Below are 19144 nucleotides of genomic sequence, written 5' to 3' on the forward strand. Positions count from 1 at the left end.
AGAGTGTTTGGTGTGCTCAAGGAATAGGTAAGAGGGTCAGGGCAGCTGCCATGACAAGAAATGAGATTAGCGATCACAAAGGGCCTGCAGGCCTTTAGCTTATACCCCAAGCAGGATGGAAAGGCTTGGGAGGGTTTTGAAGTGGGAAGCGATATGATCTGACGCATGTTTCCATTACATTGCTCTTGTTGCTATTTAAGGAAGACACCCAATGAGTGGGGCAAGGGAAGGAAAAACAGGAAGAGCAGAGAGGAACCTATTTCGGGATAATCCAGGCAGATGAAGGTGACGAGGACCAGGGTGGAGGGCACAGGCGGTGAGAAGTGGCTGGATTCCGGGCTGGTTCTGAAGGAAGACCTGGCAATACCGCTTGGAGGGTCTTTGAGGATGGGATCTGATAACACTTGGAGGGTCTTTGAGGATGGGATCTGGCTTTGAGAGGAAGAAGACTCCAGGAGTTTTTGACTCAGCAACCAGAGGAGTGGACACTCCTTACCGAGCTAGGTCAGGAAGACGGAGGTAAGAGTCCCTGTTCAGCCTTTTAAAGTTTAAGATCCTTTCTATACCTCCACTGAAGATGAGGGAACAGACAACTGGAGTTTGGAGTTGGCATTTCCGGGGAGAGGTTCTGGTATGAAGATGCAACATTTGGGAGTTGAAACCAGGCAAACAGTATAAAGACATGGACCCGGATGTGAATCTAACTGGGAAAGGGGTGTGAAGACAGAACCCTGGGGCTCTTCATCTGTTAGGAGAATACTCAGCAATAACAATAAAGGAGAAATGGGGAAGGCAGAAGAACTGAGCAAGAAAATGGTCCAGGAAGCCAGGGAGTAGAGAATTTTAAGAAGGGTGGAGTGATGGACCGCGTCATCTCCGAGAGATGATATGGATGGTGGGTTGACCACAAAATTTGGTATTTTAAACTCCCACATACTTGTCTATCATTCCAGCATAACTCGATGTCTTCCAGCTTGAGAACCACCCTCCATGTGCCAACTTTACCCCATCACCTCTCAAAGCTCCTGCCCACTCTCCTCTCTTCCTCCGCTCATCACCACAGTACCTGAAGAGTTGTCTGGCTGTGTTCTCGCCCTGGGGCTCCGGCTGGGAGCATGCTCTCCCCTGCTCTCCCAATCCTTTCTTCTACAACTTTACCGACTGCTCTACTGGTCAAGGTAACAAAGCCTAGCTGAGCACTTATTAACACCTCAAACGGGAGGCTGAGCTGGAAGACTATAGTTTACAGTCAGACACAGCTGAGTGTGAGTCCCATCACTGCCACTTTTGCTCAGTTATTCAAGACTCCTCATCCATAAAAAGGGCTTAATACTAGTCACCACTTCACAGGGCACTTGTGAGGGCTAAATGACGCAATGTAAGCACCCAGTCTGGTGCCTGGCACAGGGAAGACCTCAATGGGCTGTTACCGATGCTTCACATTCCTGTGTTCACCTTCAACACTAAACGTTTCTCCCTGTTCTACTACCTTTCACTGGTTGAATGTGTTTTTTTCTGGGGAAGCTCTTTTCCTTCCTCATTTCTCCCATTCCCTTGACTCATGGCCCCAATTTAAGAACAAAGAGCAGAGAAACAGGATTGTGTGTTAGGCACTGGGCTGCTAACCACAAGGTTGGTGGTTCAAAGTCACCAGCCACTACATAAGAGAAAGATGAGGCTCTCTGCTCTCATACAGATTTAGTCACAAAGAACCCTTATAGGGTTGCTTTGAGTTGGAATCACCTCAATGGAAGCAGACTTTCTGCTAGTAACCTTTTGTGTCTCTAGCTAGCCTTTTATAAGCCGTGTGGTAGGTTTCACCAGCCGCTCGGAGGGAGAAAGATGAAGCTTTCTACTCCCGTAAAGATTACAGTCTCAGAAACTCGTGAGTCTGCCCCACCCTTTCCTACAGGGTCACTAGGAGTCCAAACCGACCCAATGGTAGTGAGTCGATCTGGACTCACTGTCTATCCAGCAAGGGTCTCTCTTTGCTGTCTTTCTCTTTAATATGCATTTATGATAAAAATAATTACCCGAGAAAGTCCACTACAGGGCTTGTCACAAGTCAGCACACAGAAATCTAACACAGCAGGAGGATCTGCTAACATGAAAACCGAAGAAAACGTTTCTTTCCCAATTTGTACGATGGGGACCCAGCCAAGTCCAAGCCAGAACATGTTCTACAGCCTCGGGACTTACCTCGATATACGCCGGCTCGGTGCCAGCAGGTAAGATGTGGGGCTGCCAGTCCTTAGGTGGCTTTGAAAGGTACTTGGAATCTGTGACAACCCATTTGAGCCGAGGCCAACCTATATCAAATGCAAAGTTAAAATTGAATTGCCTAAGCCATCAGGCAAGGAGCTCACGTCGAGCTGGTCATTTTAAATACCAAGAGATCACATTATAAAACCTGAGGCGCCTGGAAAAATCAGAAACAGACAGGTGTTAAGTTTTTTGGTGGCAATTATACCTTCTTTCAAAAGTAAAATTGTTCCACATACTAATTCCAGGCCTTGAATAATTTGGAGATGTACTTGACAGTGGAAGTCCACTAGGGTTAGTGGTCTACTCTGTCTCCCCAGTTAGCTTTGGTATACGGAGTGGAAGTTTTCCCAACCATCCGCATCACAGTGAAGAGTGTGGGCTGCGGAACCAGGCAGATATGGGTTCAAATCACCCCTCTGCCATGTATTAGCCGTGACTCTGGATAAGTGACTTAACCTCCCTGCGTGTGTTTTCGAGTATAAAATGGGGAAAATACCAGTACTCCCAAGACTGTGAGTTAAATTTTAAAACTACGGAAGTCCCTTCGCTGTTATTAAACTAAAAGAGGAAGGCAGGCGCTCAGCTTTCAATTTTGATTGATGGTTTGGGTACACACCTTTGAACTGAACAATTTCTCCATTCTGGGTTTTTGGCAGACCTTTCAGACAAACCTCACTGGTAAGAGCTAAGGCAACACCACAGCTTCCCAGCAAGAAGCCAATCTGCTGACCTCCAGCGTCCTGTGGAGGGAAGATCAGGAGCACATTAGGGGACCAGACGGGGCACACCTGTGTCCCCACACCTAGCACTCAGTACTGTGCTGGCCGCTCACACAACCCCACTGAGAGCTGGCAACCATCTGCAGTGACGACAACGTCCTTCCAACAAGACTCTGACTTCCTGGGCACAAATCGAGTACTCTATTAAACCGACAATTCCAGTGATGGATTTTAACCGGTCATATACAGCCTAAAGGCCGGCAATGATCCTCTCTGGATTAATCTGGGGCACATGAAAAGGGAGGCTAACAGGCCCAAGATGCCATGCCATAACCTCACCCCCAAATCCAAATGCCAAGCACTTCTGGCCCGGACGAAACGAACAATGAAAATGGACAGCAAACGTCCGAAGCCACAAGGAATGTGCACAGGGGGGGTATCCACATCAGCATGTGCTTGGTGTCTCTACTCTGGAGGGCGCAGCAGACGCAGAAGGCACAGGCGAAACGTCCCCATTAGGCTGGTCTCTGAGAAGTGTCGACCTGAAACCACACCAGCACTGCCAACTGAAGGGAGTCTGAGGTTTCCTGAGCATTCTAAGGGGACCAGGTCACAGCAGTCACCAAGTCAAACACATGACTGGTTGGGTCGCTTCAGGAAAAAACATCATCTTTGCTTATAAATTTAGATCCTCTACCATATTCATCTGGAACACCAAGTTTTAGTAATAATAAATGGCAAACGAAAACTTGGGTCAAACAAGCTAAGGGAGAAATCATTCTGGCCAAGCATGGGCATTTGTTACATGAGTTCATTTCAGTAGGGAATGTGGTCCAAGTAAAATCCCAGAGTCTGTGCCAGTAACATACCATCACTGCCTTCTGCCATACTGGAAATCCTAGGTCTCGGGGATAGAGGAGCCCTGGTGGTGCAGTGGTTAAGTGTTGGGCTGTGGTCCACACGGTCGGCTGTTTGAAACCACGGAGGGAGAAAGACTGGACTCCCAACTCCCACAAAGGGTCTCGGAAACCCACAGGACGTCTATGAGTCGGCACTGACTTGAAGGCAGTGAGTTTGATTTGATTGAGGGTAGTTAAAAGCAAACTTCTGTAAAAGAAGGTCTTAACTATTGCCCACTTTAATTATTTACAGACTGAAGAGTAAGGCTCCTGATAAGTAGACCTCATTGCTTTCTCCGAGATACTATAAAAATTCTCTTAAGTTGGAAAACACTCTTTTGTATGAAACGTGTAACTAGTAACCAAAAACAAGCAAAGAAACTCACTGCTATGGATCTGATTCTATCTCATGGCGACCCTGGAGGATAGGGTTGAACTGCCCCTGGAGGTTCTGAGATTGTCCTTCTTTGCAGGAGTGGAAAGCCTCAGCTTTCTCTGGCAGAGCAGCTGGTGGTTTCAAACCTCTGACCCCGAGGTTAGCAGTCCAATGCATAATCGCCACCAGGGAGCCTCGCTAAATATTAACAATGGGGAAAACTTCTTTCTCTACAGCTTCAATGCTTATAGAAAGTGCAGCTGAGTTGCTTCAGAAAACGGTCAGGTTGTGTCTAATGCCATGACTGAGATACTACCCCATCCCTACCCCCACCCCCACCCCCTCAGACTCAGCACCATTACCTTTCTGGTAAGAGGTACCTCGATAGGCACTGGGATCACTTCCGCCAGGAGGCAGCCATAAAAAGCCACCATAAACATGACTGGATCGTTGTTGGGGTACACCAGGGCGACCTAAAATGCATAATGGCATTCAGGAGAGAGGGGTACACACCGGCCGAAGAGCTCATGTCCTTCTCTGCGCCCCGCGTTTATCATAAACACAACAAATCACGCGACATAGCAGCTATGTGCTCTGGAGGAAATTCAGTTGCTGAAGATGATGCACGAACCCAGGGATCTTTGTCCTGCCTGCGAGTCTGCTAAGAAGCACTTTGTGAGTTCTCATGCAATCAGGCTTCGTGAAAAGAAAGTTTCACTTCATTCTATTGGCAATCTAGGCGCAAGCAACTCGCTTCAAGTGGTAAGTTAATTTCTTCAGAAATCAAAGGTGATTTATGTTGGTGCAAGTCTGTTACTTTGGCTTGGCTGAATTGTGACCCCTCTGAACATGAGGGAGTTTCAAACAAGTGTGTGGGGAAACGCCGGTTATCTTTTAGTCCCGCTTTTCAGTGAGCTTTTCTGGCAGCCCCCCAGAGGTGCCATCCACCCTAAACCATCTGCGGCTCCAACCCGCTGGGGAACGGCTGCCTGTGTTGGATTCCTGGAGAGAATGCTGTGGGTCCATCGCGTTTAGGATCTAGGAAGCTAAGTGCAAGCTAGCCAACATGGAGGCGGGAAGAGAGAGGCTCCACCACATGAAGATGACTCTGAGGCAGAGCGCAGAAGAAACGAGGACCTTCCTCAGGGGCCGACACAGAGAAAAAGCCTTTTGCTAGAGCCACCAGCCTGAATTTGGACGCCTCGTCTCCTAAACTGAGAGAAAATAAATGTGTGCCTGCTAAAGCCACCCACTTGAGGTGTCCCATCACAGCAGCACTAGATAAAGAAGACACAGACAAATATCTGAAACTTGGTTACGTCACTGGACACTTGCTTCCAAGTGTTACTCCCAGAATTGCTGCAGTTCGGAGCCTAAGTATTAAACGTGCCTAGAGTTAACAACAGAAAAACAGGAAACACCGAGTCCACTGAACACGGGATGTAAGCTACTGATCTTCTTGCCCTCAAGTGTCCCTGTTGCTAGGTGGAATCAGACCACCTGCTTGGGGCTCAGGGCCGACTCACTCCCGTGTCTCATTTACAGCTAAAGCCATCCTCAAGGTGCCCTTTGCCAATCCAAAAGTATCTGCTAGAGCAGTGGTTCTCCACCTTCCTGATGCCGCCACCCTTTCATACAGTTCCTCATGCGGTGGTGACCCCCCCAGCCATAACATTATTTTCGTTGCTACTTCATCACTGTCATTTTGCTACTGTTATGAACCGGGCGACCCCTGTGAAAGGGTTGGTCAACCCCCAAAGGGGTTGCGACCCACATTTTGCGAACCGCTGTGTTAAAGGCTAGTGGAGGCAATTCTGTTCTAATGAGCAGGAAGACGTGTGTAGCTGGTTTATGTGCGCTTTATGACTTACCACTGAAAAAGGCGCCCATGTTCAATATTCAAAAAAGTACTGTTGGGTAGTAAAAAATCACCGTATTTAGGAAATCAGTAATTGGCCAGGTGTAGGGGAGGGGTTAGAAATGTCAAAAAAAAATTGGGGCGGGGGTAACATGTTACTTCCAATTCAGAAGAAATAAAACAATACTATTTTCTTCCTTTTAGCAGTAATATGACTCTCCCTGTGTTTCTAAATAAAACCAAGAAAATAGTTTTAAACATTTTTGGGGAGGACACATTGCAAAGAACAAAAAGTTCAAAGAATAAATAAGCCATTTGGTTGCTATTTTTGTCTAAACCACTGAAATACTCATTCCTGGAAAGACGTAAGCTTTTCTTTCCTCTTATCAGCACCTTCAGAGTATACTAGATAGCTCTTACAGGAAGGAACGTGAGATGCCCTTCAATAAGGGAAAGTAAAAATTACCACCTGGTATATTGTGCTAATGTGCACAGGAACACAACTACTGCCATTTCCCTGAGAATTTGAGTTCTCTGTAGATAATATTCCTGCTGTGCATGAAAAACCCCAGGCTGTGCATTTTAGAAAACAGTAGGAAGACACCACCTCCCCAAAACTACAACAAGAGAAAACAATTACCCTGTCTCCAGGTTTCAGCACAGGTTCATTTTTGGTCCCCAGTTTATTAAGCAGCGTGTAAGCTAACTTTAAGCTTCTGCTCCATAACTTTCCTGGAAAAAGAAATGAAGATCATAATTGGCAAAAAAAGAAGACAGCAACCCACAGACCGACCTCAGTGAGAAGGAAACCCAGTCCCTCCCCTTTGCCACCCAGATGTCCTGGCCCTACAGCTCTCTGTATGCTTACCACAGGCGCCCTGGGGGCGCAGGGGCTAGAGTTTGACTGCTCTGGTAACATGATCCTCACTGGGCACTCCAGACCTAGCTTCAATCCGGCCCTTGGTGACACAGGCTGCAAGCTGTAGGACAACTAGGACTTCAGACTGTCCTTTCGAGATGTACAACATTCTTCATGGGCCACCCCAGAAGGCTCTGACTTGGAAATGCCACTAAGCGAACTGGACTGTACCTTAAACTCACCTGTAGCAGATCTAAGGAACTGAAACATTCCTTTGGTGTGGGAAGAACAGGTGACTGCCACCTCCAGGTTATGGATCTGGAGGCAGTGGGACTCAGGTTCCGGCCTTCTGCTCTGAGGGTGCCCGAGGAGTGGCGAGCCACAGGGACTACCATACAGTTGATATCTGTATGCTCTCTTTGCGTCTGTGTGACATGTCTTAGCCTAGCATGGGTGACCATGCCTTTGTAAATGAGTGTTCTTGAGAGTTTTGTCCCATCTCCAATCCTCAATGTTTGCATAAATAGTGTGCCGTTGAGTTTTTCATGTGTACAGGTCAACAATCCAAGCATTTGGGTCTAAAAAGCTGTCCTATACACGTGTACTTTCCCTTTCTATACAGTATTTGAAATTCTATAGCATTGGCTAAATTAATGATACTATCAACAGAATTACCATGTGCCCCATAGGGAGGACTTATAATGTTTCCAAAAAAGGATAATGGCCTCTCCCAAGTAGACCAGGGACATGTATAAAACACAGATGCACGAATGGATTTTGAGCCCGCACTTAACTGTAGTCCTAATGTAGGAACAATTCGTTCTTACGGCCCGGCCTTACTTGACACCTGCCCTCTTGAAGAGATCACGGGAGACTTGGGTGCTCTAGCAAAGCATACTGAAGAAATCAGACGTTGCCTGGTTATCAGAAAGAACAGCACCTGGGTCTTAAAGACCTGGTGTCAAACAAGCAATCAGCCAAGGGCGGTGAAGGCCAAGGCCACACCGAGGAGGCACACCTGCTGTGTGTCCCAAGGCCTGTGAGTAATTAAACCTAACCAGGGGCGGGAACAGGTTTAGAGCTTCAGGGCGGAGCATCCAGTCTGTAGAAGGCGAAGGAGAGTGGAAGCCCCAAATCCACTTGCAGGCCCTCCCTGAGGTTAAGATTGGCACATCCCCTCTGACCAGTGGCCAGGGGTGTGAACAGCTTTGCTATCAGACAGGCTGCATTAGAAAGAGGACGGGTGCAGATGGAGTTAGGTTACAATTTTTGACCCATCTTGAATTTGTTCTAGTTTTTATTACTTTCTGTTATCCTTTCAATTGAGATTTTTATATGTTTCTTTGGATTATTATTTGGTTTTGTACGTTTTCCTCCACAGGAAATCCAGGATAGGCCAAGCTATAGAGATAATGACTGGATCACTGGTTCCTTGGGCTATGGCAGGGGAGGTGGGGAGAAATGGGGAGCTCATAATCACAATGAGTAGAAGGAAGAAGAAAATGTTCTAAAGCCGACTGCAGCGATGGCTGCACAATCCCTTTGAGTATCTTCAGATGACTGAATTGTAAGGTATGAGAGCTGTATGTACATAGAACTGTCCACATAAAAATACGTAAATAAAGAGTTTGGTTGTAACCAAAAGGGTGGTGACTGAAACCCACCAGAGGCTTCCCAAGCGGCAGACCTCGCCTTCTTTCCCTAAAGATCACAGCATACGGGACAGTCCCATTCCAGCACCGGGCTGGGGTTGCAGCGTCAATAGCAGCCTTGTCAGCCCCCCACAACCAGTTTACTAAAGCCAGTCCTGCCGCCCAAGAAATCACCACTAGATGCATATCCTCCCTTAGATCATCCTTCAATTTTTTCCTTAAGTAATCAGAATACTGACATGTTACTACTCGGATAAATTATGCAGTACAAATTAACACAATAATTTGATGGGCGGTCCCCAGACTTAAAATGGAGAGGGGAAAAAATGTTTTATCGCAGGACTGAAAAAAAGACTACTTCCCATCTAAGCTTTACTTGAAAGCAAAACACTCACAGAAGTGGTACATAAGTGATTTACATGCTGTCACTACAAAGCAAAGGTAAGATCCACGCAAGCAGACACTCAATACCAGTGTAATTCAGTGAAAACTGACACAAAAGGATAAACTCACCATATGCAACATGTCAATAAACTCACTGTATGCACCATGTGTAACCAAACATGCAACGCTTTGGCCAGCTGAGGGTTATAAGAATAAATTTAACGTGCAGTTTCTGAAGGGGATGCTAAAACCATTTGGCCGGGATGTGTGGGCGCTGATCACTCTGTTTTCTTATCCCATCCCTCCATTCCACCTTAGAAAGTCTTTCACTATGAGGACCGGTGAATGAGATTGCTACTTGACACAGATATGCTAATATCATGTGCAACTTAATGGAGTCATCCAGGGTTTAAAGTCATGTTGATCTACGTTTAATTCTTGAAATAAACACTTATTTTTCCTTTAAAATTATTTGGCTGGAGTGTAAGCTAGATGAAAATGCGTGGACTTTTTCATTAGAAAATGTTGTGTGCATTATAAGAAGCAGCGTGAAGCAAACGACAAAGATTTAAGAAGTCACCAGGTTCCGTTTTTAGATAGCGCAGATTTTCACCGCACACGTTAATTCTGCCCAAACATCTTTCAAAATCCCTCTTCTGACGTCAAAGCGTCACTGGACCCACAAACGCTCTCTCCTCTTGCTTCAGTCCTTCCAATATGAGCCAGCCTGCAGAGGCCAGGTGAGCGATGGGAGATATCTGGCCCAGTCTCACCTTACCTAGAACTGCAGCTGGTAGTAAATCATTTGAGAGAGCCATTGAAGTGCAATCATCAGAAAAGGCTAAGTATCAAGATAAAAATACTCGCTATGATGTTCTGAAGAGCTATTAGAGAGGAGGACCGGGGGCTCACCGTAGGTAAGAGTGCAAATGGGTTTTCCCGTCACGTCCAGCCCGGTCAGACAGGGGCACTTGGCTTGCGTGGTGCCCCAGCGCTGCAGGGCAGACTCCAGAGCAGGGGGCCAGTTACAGATGACTCCTAGTGGCTCTCCCTTCACGGGGGTCATCTGCCGTCCCTCAGGCTTGGGCTGGTTGGGGTCTGGCTGAGGTACTGGCAGAAAACAAACGAAATCCCAGCAGGTTGCAAAGACAAGGTTTGCGGTATGTACAAGTATCAATGACTGTCACAGGTAAAAGTCACTGTGAGAACACGGGACATAATCAAACACTTAAGACCTCAAGGGCAGCAGATGTACAGAGGGTTCAGGAGAGGAGGGGGGATGGAAACGGGAAACCGGGGGGTCGGGGCTAGGGGTGGTCCACTGAGGGGGTTGCAGTGGGTGGTGAGTGGAAACCCAATGTGTGCAGATTGTTAAAGGTGAAAATTGAACACTTGCTCTGTAAACCTTCGCCGAATTCACAAAGTTTGGGGGGAAATTAAAAAGGAAGGAAATGGAGATGGCACCCCACAAACTGGGCTTCATGTTTCCACAAAACCGTGAAATCCTTTTCAATGTGTTTTACACAACAAATATATCCTGACCCTTCTCGGATTACAAATGCATGTCACTGTTGGGTCAAGCACAGAGCCAGCGAGAAAGAGGAAGGCTCTCACCGAGCCGAGTTGCCAGTGATGCCAGCAACGGGCTCACACATAACGACCCTGAGGACTAGGCACGCGCTGTTCTCTTGCAGAAAGGGCCCCATGAGTTGGCACGGACCCGCGGGCACCTAACAACAAGAAGCCATAAACAGAAATTCATCTTAACTTTGTATGTTAGGTTACTTTTGACTTCCTGCTGCAAAAGGAGGCTGAGCCTGGATCTAGCCTACAAATGCATCCACTACTCTGAACAAGTCCGAGGTGATCAGGCGCCCAACGCAAAAACGGACCACAAGGCTACCCAGGCTTCTATTAGACCTACTCATTAGCTAGCACCAATAATTATCAAACGGTCCTTCATTTCAACTATACTCCGGCTCATTACTCCCCGCCCAGCCTTTCCTATTTAAATTCTAGATATCTTGTGATTTCATTCATAAAGATTTTTTTTTAAAATCATGAAACAACTGACCATTATGTCTATCAGTGAAGCCTTTCCTCACCACACACAGGAGCTTGTGTCCCCCTCTATGGACTCTCTGTACTAATGGAGACACATTTATTGCATGTATATATTTCTGCACTATTCTGAGCTGTGAAAAAGCAAGAATTCTTCAAACTCTCTGAACCTTTTAATAGCGTCTCTCCAGAATGCAGGCATTTATTTATATGTTGACTGGCTGGTTTAACTAGAGGGCCGTGCTATATCCAAACAAACAAAAAATGGATCTTTAAGTTGATTGCAGTGATGGTTACACAGATCTTTTTGATATACTTAAGCCATTCGGGGGTGGGGTAGGGAACTGAGTACAATTTTGAGTCTAATTTTAAACCTATATCCTTCTGCGATAAAGTCACATATAAGCATCTTTTTAATATTATGTAAATTATTACATAATTCAAACTTCAAAAAGTTCATGGAAATTTTTGATCATCTTTTAATTCTATTTTCCCGTGTACTTTTTGAAGCCCTTCCTATCAGGGGTGGTTCCTAATTGCAAAGCGCATATTCCCACTCAGGGACTAGTGCTGTGCACCATAGTCACTTATTGCCTTTCCCTTCCCCTCCCCCCACCTCTCCTCCGAGATCAAGTGGAGAGAATCCTTGGGGAAATGAACAGAGAACGATGAACCCCTGGAAGCCAAGGACCATGCCTATTCACCCCTGTAGCCCATGCTCCCCAGCATTATGGTAACTGTTGAAGAAATACGTGCTTAATGAACGGTGACCAACTCTATGGCATTACTACTACTACCTTCCACAATTTCTTCAGAGTCATCCACGAAAAATTCCTTTAAGGGAGGCCTTTTGGGTCGTTTCAGAGTGTTGAGAAGCTGCTGGATTTTTGTGGATACTCTGCTACTGACAGGCACACCTATAAAAGAAAAGACGTTAAAATGCACTACGTTTACAGATATTTTAGGTCCTAACTTCCTTTGGGAGCTTTTGTCCCTGATAATGTCTGGCTTGGCCCACAGTCTCATACTACTTTCATTCGGCCAAATGAGTACAAAGATACACACGGTAAGTGGTACTGATGAGAGAGCCAATTTCGTGCTATTACTAACACACCGCTTATGAATGTCATTTAACTGCCAGCCACTCACAGCAATGTTTTTGTCCCAAGCGTCTTTCAGTAGGACAAGTCAAGTCCAACCATTGTACAGACTGTCAACGGGGACACCGGAGGCAACTTCTTGGTGGTGGTCCCACAGTCACATAGGTAGGTCTGCAAAGACTGAGTCTGTCGGGCTACTTCTCTCGCGAATTTCCCCCACTCAATGGAATTTCCCTGTTTCACTACCAAAAGCTTTCCCTACCGTCGGCTGTATCCATGAGGCTGGACCTGTTGGATCCTTTGTGCATGCCTTTGACTATTCCCGAAGGGGGCAGGTCAATGTTTGCTGGGCGTATCGAGGAAGAGGAGGAGGAGGAAGAGGTAGTTGTAGTGACATCAGGGGGAGCAGAGAAATTCTCTGAGGGGAGAAGACATCATTTAGAATTACATTTCAGTTGCAGTAGAAACAGGAATCTTTAAAGCTTTGCCTTTTTAAGAAGGAACAACGTTATACATGTAGGCATTTAGCTCTCAGAAAACAATCTTTTAAATCGAATGGTACTAGCCGGCTACAACAAGATAATAAGAGGTTAAGCCAGGCATGTCGGCTTTTCAAAATTATTATTTTCAAGAACTTGGGTAGCTTTAGAAAGATCAAATCACTTAGCAAAAGTTTATCAACCACGCTGTTTTCTAGACGGAAAGGTTGGTACATAGGCAGTGTTTTACATCCATCATAATCAAGTGAAAGCTATGGTGAGTGATCTCAAAAGGTAACCAACGGGACGATGGTCATATGATGGGCTCCTCATAAATTTGTCCATGATTAGGTTGATTTACCTATGTGTCCCCTTTGACCCAGTCACAAATACTGCCTTGCTTCAGTGTGCTTCAGTTTCACAGAGAACATCGGTATCTATCAGGGGCCCACAGGTGGCGTGGGTATACTCAACGGGCAAGGCTCTTGTTATGCTCGAAGCAGTGATTCAACAGAGCTACTGTATCCCACTTTATGCAGGGATTCTTAATAAAGGGAGACTGAACGGAATTATGTTGGAAGAGATCTGCAGGAAAGAATATTAAAAAATTTAAAAGAAACTATCTAGAGAAATAAGAGGAAGAAAAAATGAGAGGAAATCAAATGTATAATAATGAATAACCTCTCAACACTATGAAAAAGGAAAAATAAAATCTCAAATAAATTTGAGAGTAGGGCCCCTCTGTGTCCCCAAAGACCATATAATTACTAGTTTAATGGCTTTTAAAAGTTTAAGCAGATTATCACAAGCACATTGTAGGATACTTTTCTGTTGGGCAATTTGGCAAACAGGCATTAAAAATGGACAATTTCATTTGGCCCGGCAGTTCCACTCACAGGAAACCATCCGAAGAAAATAATCAGACAAATGCATAAAGTCGTGTGATCTACGGTACTCCCTCTGAAGTTCTGAACGATCACGAACGACTGGGAAATGCTGGAACTCCCTAAAGAGGGCCTGACTAAAAACAGATGGCTAAAAAGGGGGCCTGGCGGAAGGAATCAGGCCACAGTCACAGGACGGCATTCTCTGAAACCTTGCGAAGAGCCCAGTTCTCTCCTGATGATGTCACAGGTGCACAGTGGGACACTGCTCAGGAGCTACGTAGGTGAGGCATATTAGATGTGGAACAAATCCCTTTGTATAAGAGCCCAGCCCCTATATGCTCATATGTAAACAGGGTCTAGGAGGAGCTCCAGTAAAATGGCATCCTGTGGAGGGAATGGTGGGCTGTTTGTTTCCTTTACCTACACTTAAAAAATTTTTCTATTAGGAACACAAATTATTATTTCTGCTACAACAAATATCCCCAAACTAACAATGTTGGATAAAGTGGCTTCTGTCAGTCACTGAAGCAATCTTTTTATTTATTTATTTTTTTAAGCACATCGCAGAGGAAGCTGAAAGTTGAGATCACCTTGTTACCGTCTCGGGCTCTGTGATTTACAGGGCAGGGCTAAGTGTGCAGGCCGAGTCAGCTCAACCGTTGGCACTCGCCTTGGTAAACTAGGGGCATCATGCCCCAGGGGAGCTGTTTTCTTTAAAAATTATATAAAGCCTGCAAGTTTTCCTTTCCAGAGCTCAATGACTAGAAGAAAGGTGTCCATTCCACACCCTCAGCGTCTAGCATGGTGGTTTACACAGGTGGCGACTCTGAAATTAAGACATCGAAATGCAACTGAATGGCAAGGGAGGAGGGCGGAGAGGTCACCACAAACACATAATGCGAACACGCATCACTTAGTGCCATTTGTCCCGACTAAGTGAAGGCAGGGGTGTGAGCGTCTCTAGCTGCAGACATCACACTCTCAGAGAACACACAAAAACATAAAGCCGGGCCGAGCAAAGCTACACTGGGCGGCGGCAGCAGTGAGGGCCGGCGGCAGCTCAGCGTACCACTGCTGCAGGCCGCAGCAACACCACAGCATCAAGGACAACCCAGCCAGTCTCTCTGGTACACCCACGAGACCCTCCCCGGCTTTGCCTTAGTTTTCACGTTGGTTTTGTTCGGTTGTCTTTCTGTTTTCTGAAAGGATATAGACAACCCAAACTCATTACTGCCGAGCCCACTCGGCTCCCCCGAAGGAACCCTGTAGGACAGACTGGAACTGCCTCACCAGGTTTCCAAGGCTGTAAACCTTTCCGCAAGCAGACTGTCGCATCTTGTGCCCATGGAGTCAGAGGTGGGCTCGAACTGCTGACCTTTGGGCTAGCAGCCAAGTGCTTCACCACCTGGGCTCATTAGACAGACGACGCCTGGGAAAATCTAAGATACAAATTTTAGCCCCTTTTAAATGTGCGAACAGTCTTTCCATGGGAGAACCCGTATTGAGACTGCTGGTGTATCTTGGGGCTTTGAGTGTTGCTCACGCAAACAGAGTTGGCTGCAGGTGGGCAACACGACGCCCCGACAAGGCAGACGACACCTGTCCCCCCTGCAGCAAATGTATTGCTGGTGTTTCCTTGTAGGCCTCAGCAACTGCCACGTGCTCGATGATTTAGAAAAGAATAATAATTGTTTTTGCGAGGCCATTCTGTGAAACCGACTACAATTCACAAACAGCTTTCTGGAAACTGGGAGCCAAACAGCACCTAGTTTGGGCTTCTGGGGTAGATCCAACGCCTACCTATTCGAGTATTGGCAAATACATCTGCTAGAGACCCACTGGTTCCTTTGACCTCTCCGTGGGACAGCGTAGAAGATGCGGAGGAAGAAGTGGACGATCCCTGAATTGAACGGTTGATCCAGGACTCAGCGTTCTGTAAGCTCTGCTGCAAGGCAGCAGAGAGCGCGGCTTGGCGTCTCAGAGAGCCCTCATCCTCAGAGGCCGAAGACGTGTCTGTGTGGAATTAGAAAAAAAGAAGTTCTCGATCCTGCCTGGAACAGAGACCCTGCAGCTCGGGCAAGTGGGCCACACACTCAGTTTGGACACCAGCAAAACATTCAAATCGTTGAAGTAGGAGAGGGCAAACTCGCATCAGACTCTAATCCTCAGGCAGCTCTACGTTGTATAAAAACAATCTTTTGAGAACACTTTCACGTCACTCATCGTTATCTGGTGTGTGCCCAAACAGTATCTAAAGACTTCCGATTTGGCTGACTTTATTTCCAAATAATAGTGAGGGGCTTACAGATCTTCCCTGTTCTCTTTATTAAAGAACCCCGAGAGAGCTTGCTACGCTGATTTTGGACAAGTACTTATTCATGAATCCCTACTTAAAAGGAAATTATCTTGACAGAGGGATGCAAAAAAAACAACCACCTCTTCTTTTTGTTCACAATGTACCGTATAGACTCGAGTATAAGCTGACGCAAATATCAGCCAAGGCACCTAATTTTACCACAACTGCATAAAAAATGTGCTGGAAAACTCGGCTTATACCTGAGTATATACGGTATGTGCCAAATCGTGGGCCGCTCGGAGGTGCTGGAGGAGTTACGGGGGACTACATCACTGTCCCTGGGCTGGACACACTCTTGCTGCAAGTGGGAAGGCCAGCTGACCACCTGGCACAGGCCAGCTTTCCTCACAGGATGATGGGGGTCAAGCCCAGTGCCTGCACTTCTCCCTAATTCTCACTCAAGGGAGCTGTGGTTTGTATTTAGCCTGGCTCAACCTTCAAGAAAATAAGGTCTGAATTAGAAAAGTGCGTGTGTGTGTGCGCGCGCGCGCTGGGTGGGTGGGGTAATCCAACCAAATTCAGGATAGAGAGGGAAGTGGAAGTCAGAAATGTATTCTAGGGCTTGGCGTTTCTGCGGCCTCCAAGTTAAAGAAGGCATCTGGGGCCACAGAGGATGCAAACTCACTGCCGCGGAGTTGATGCTGACCCTACAGGGCAGGATGAACAGCCGCTGTGCGTTTCTGAAATTGTAACTACGGAGTAGAAAGCTTCTTCCTTCTCCCGAAGAGTGGCTGGTGGTTTCGAACTGCTGATCTCCCATTATGTAACCTGCTATTCCACCATGGATCCTTTTTAATATAGGACAAGCCCTTTGAAAAAATGTCTTGTTTTGGTTTTGGGGTGTGCGTGCTATAATTTATGATGGATAGGTTGCATTTCATTTGATTTTTTTTTTTTAATGAAACATTCAGATGTTCATCCTGCAGAACATAGTGCTTCTAACTCATGTCAATGTGCCAAGGCCGTTTTTCAGTTGGGCTCAAGGAGGCAAAGATGGTAACTATGGGGCTGGAAAATGGCTCGCATTTGCCAATGGGAATTTGAGCCACAAGAAATGTCCAGAAGCCACACGATGCAGGCCCAGAGCCAAAGTGAAACGCTACAGTGAGGACCATATCCTGGCTTCCTGCTCGGTGCTCCCTCCAATTCGTTGTTTTCCACTGAAGGAGCTCTGCGCCCCAGGCTGACTGATTCTCTAACGCTGATTTGCTGTTTCATTTATTTCAATGTTCTACTTAACACAATGTGTGCCGGGAATCATGTCCGGTCCTAGGAGGCTGAGCGGTATGGGACTCTGTGAGATCGTTACGAGCCCTATAAGGGGTAGCAGGCTAGTCCAGGGAACACACAATTACATGCACTACTTTGCATGGATACAAAGGATGCTGGGAAATGGGGTCCCCAAGGCTTTCACAGGACAGGCACTGATTTCAGTCAGATTTGCCAGGAGGAGTGAGCATGATGAATTCGTGGCATTTCAACAAGTCCCTTGCCAAGGAAACCAAGAGCCTGAGGAGGTAAAGGCCAACAGAGGCGGCAGAAGGGGGCGCAGGAATCGGGACATGCGAAACTCCAGAGGGGGAAGCGAGTCACAAGCAAAGGGAGGTGATTACAGGAAGGTGGAGAGAGATAACGGTAAAAGCATCTGCACCTCTTTACTTAAGGAAAATGTTTTACATACTTTCCAAAAATATCCCAACATTTGCCCTGTGCCTCAGGAAGCAGAGTTTGGTCTTTGGAAAGATGCTAGAAAAATGGGCTGGGGTGGGAGCTCGCAAGACAGGCAACTGTGCCTTAAAGAACAGAGCTCTGTTCAGAGTGGCACGCTGTTGTGAAGTGTCATCGAGTTGATTCCGACCCCTAGCGGCCCTGACACAGCATCCGGCTCTGGGCCACCACACAAAGGTTAGTGCTCTCCGACCTGAGGGGCCATCCCACGGCACTGTCTCCCACAATGCTCTGCTTCCGGCCACTGGGCCTTCAGTAGCTGACAACAAAAGTTTGGAACCTAAGCATGAGGTTTTCAGTGGCCACATCCTCCGAAGTGGGCAGCCGATTCCTTCTTTGCTGTCTGTTCTTAGTCTGGAAGCTCTCTGAAACCTGTCCACCTTGGGTGACCCCGCTGGCATTTGAAATGCTAGTGACCTAGTTTCCAGCATCACAGCAACACGCAAGCCACCACAGCACAGCACACCGATGGACAAGCGGTGGCAGGGTAGCATCTCTCGCTGGATGTGTAGGCTGCCTTTATTGCGCCCTTGATTTTAATTTGTGTACGTCTAAAATCACAGTAACCTAATTTTTGAAAGATAGTGAAGCCAGCAATTGGGTTTATGGGAAATTGGCTTCATTGTGCTTCTACATTGGATCAATTACGTAATCAGGGAGATTGTTTCAATTCACTTAGCTAATGCGCCGCCAGCCCTTCTCAGCGTGTTGAATGGCGCACAATGCTGGAGCAGCTTTGTGTAAAAGAAAAACTACGGCTTGGGTATCAGGCTTTTATTCGAACCGTAGGGCCCACTACGAACTAGCTGTGTGACTTGGGAGGTAGATTTACCCAATTGCGAGAGCTGTTGTGTGTTCATTCCAACCCGCAGGTGTGCACACTGCAGCACCGGAGAGGAAGAAGGCTGAACACTGGTCCTGGGTGAGGCTCATAGGACACTGCCCCGAGACGCTTTTAAAGAAGAGCTCAGGGCAGGCGCCCAGAAAGTGAGACCTACACCAAGGCCTGATTCATAGGGAGGATTAGCCATGAGGGGACAGAGAGGCGGGGAGCAGTCAGGCCAAGGGAACAGCATGTGAGAATGCTCACAGGTGACAGAAAACAAGGCACATTAGGAGATATAAAAAGCTGAGACCAATTGAAGTACAGGATGCAAAACTGGTAGTGATGAAAGAAGAGGCTGGACAAGTGGACAGAGCCGGGCCTTTGTAAGACATGCTGAGGAAACACACGGGAGACCATGCAATAAGGTAACGGAGGGAAGCGTCCCCAACAGTGCCACCACGCAGAAGCTGGCCAGCCAGCCTTAGCTTCCTTCCTCTTCCCCAGCACAACAGTAGGGAAAGTGGGTTTTGATTTGTAACTCCACTTGAAGTTTTCACTAGCAAGCATTTAAGTGGCTGGTCCTTTTCCTACAAACAGAAAGGGAAGAAGGATGGCCAATGGACCACAGGCTGGTAGGATAAAAACTGCGCCAATCACATCACCCGAGACAGTGAAGTTTTTAGACACACAATGGC

The 19144-nt window shown here is 46.8% G+C and overlaps 1 protein-coding gene across 1 annotated transcript in view; it reads right to left on the reverse strand.

Annotated features, from left to right (window-relative positions):
• The window catches only part of DIP2B (disco interacting protein 2 homolog B), a 129188-nt gene that overhangs the window by 56016 nt on the left and 54028 nt on the right, over positions 1–19144 (reverse strand). The window contains exons 5-12 of the mRNA XM_045287226.1: positions 15340–15552; positions 12436–12591; positions 11871–11990; positions 9925–10122; positions 6758–6849; positions 4622–4732; positions 2882–3005; positions 2200–2309 (exon numbers count right to left, since the gene is read on the reverse strand). Of these exons, the coding sequence (XP_045143161.1) occupies positions 2200–2309; positions 2882–3005; positions 4622–4732; positions 6758–6849; positions 9925–10122; positions 11871–11990; positions 12436–12591; positions 15340–15552 (1124 nt within the window). The remainder of the gene's footprint in view (positions 1–2199; positions 2310–2881; positions 3006–4621; positions 4733–6757; positions 6850–9924; positions 10123–11870; positions 11991–12435; positions 12592–15339; positions 15553–19144) is intronic.

Source organism: Echinops telfairi, unplaced genomic scaffold (assembly GCF_000313985.2).
Source record: "Echinops telfairi isolate 266 unplaced genomic scaffold, ASM31398v2 ScPeMD7_12;HRSCAF=54, whole genome shotgun sequence".
In the NCBI taxonomy this organism is placed as follows: domain Eukaryota; kingdom Metazoa; phylum Chordata; class Mammalia; order Afrosoricida; family Tenrecidae; genus Echinops; species Echinops telfairi.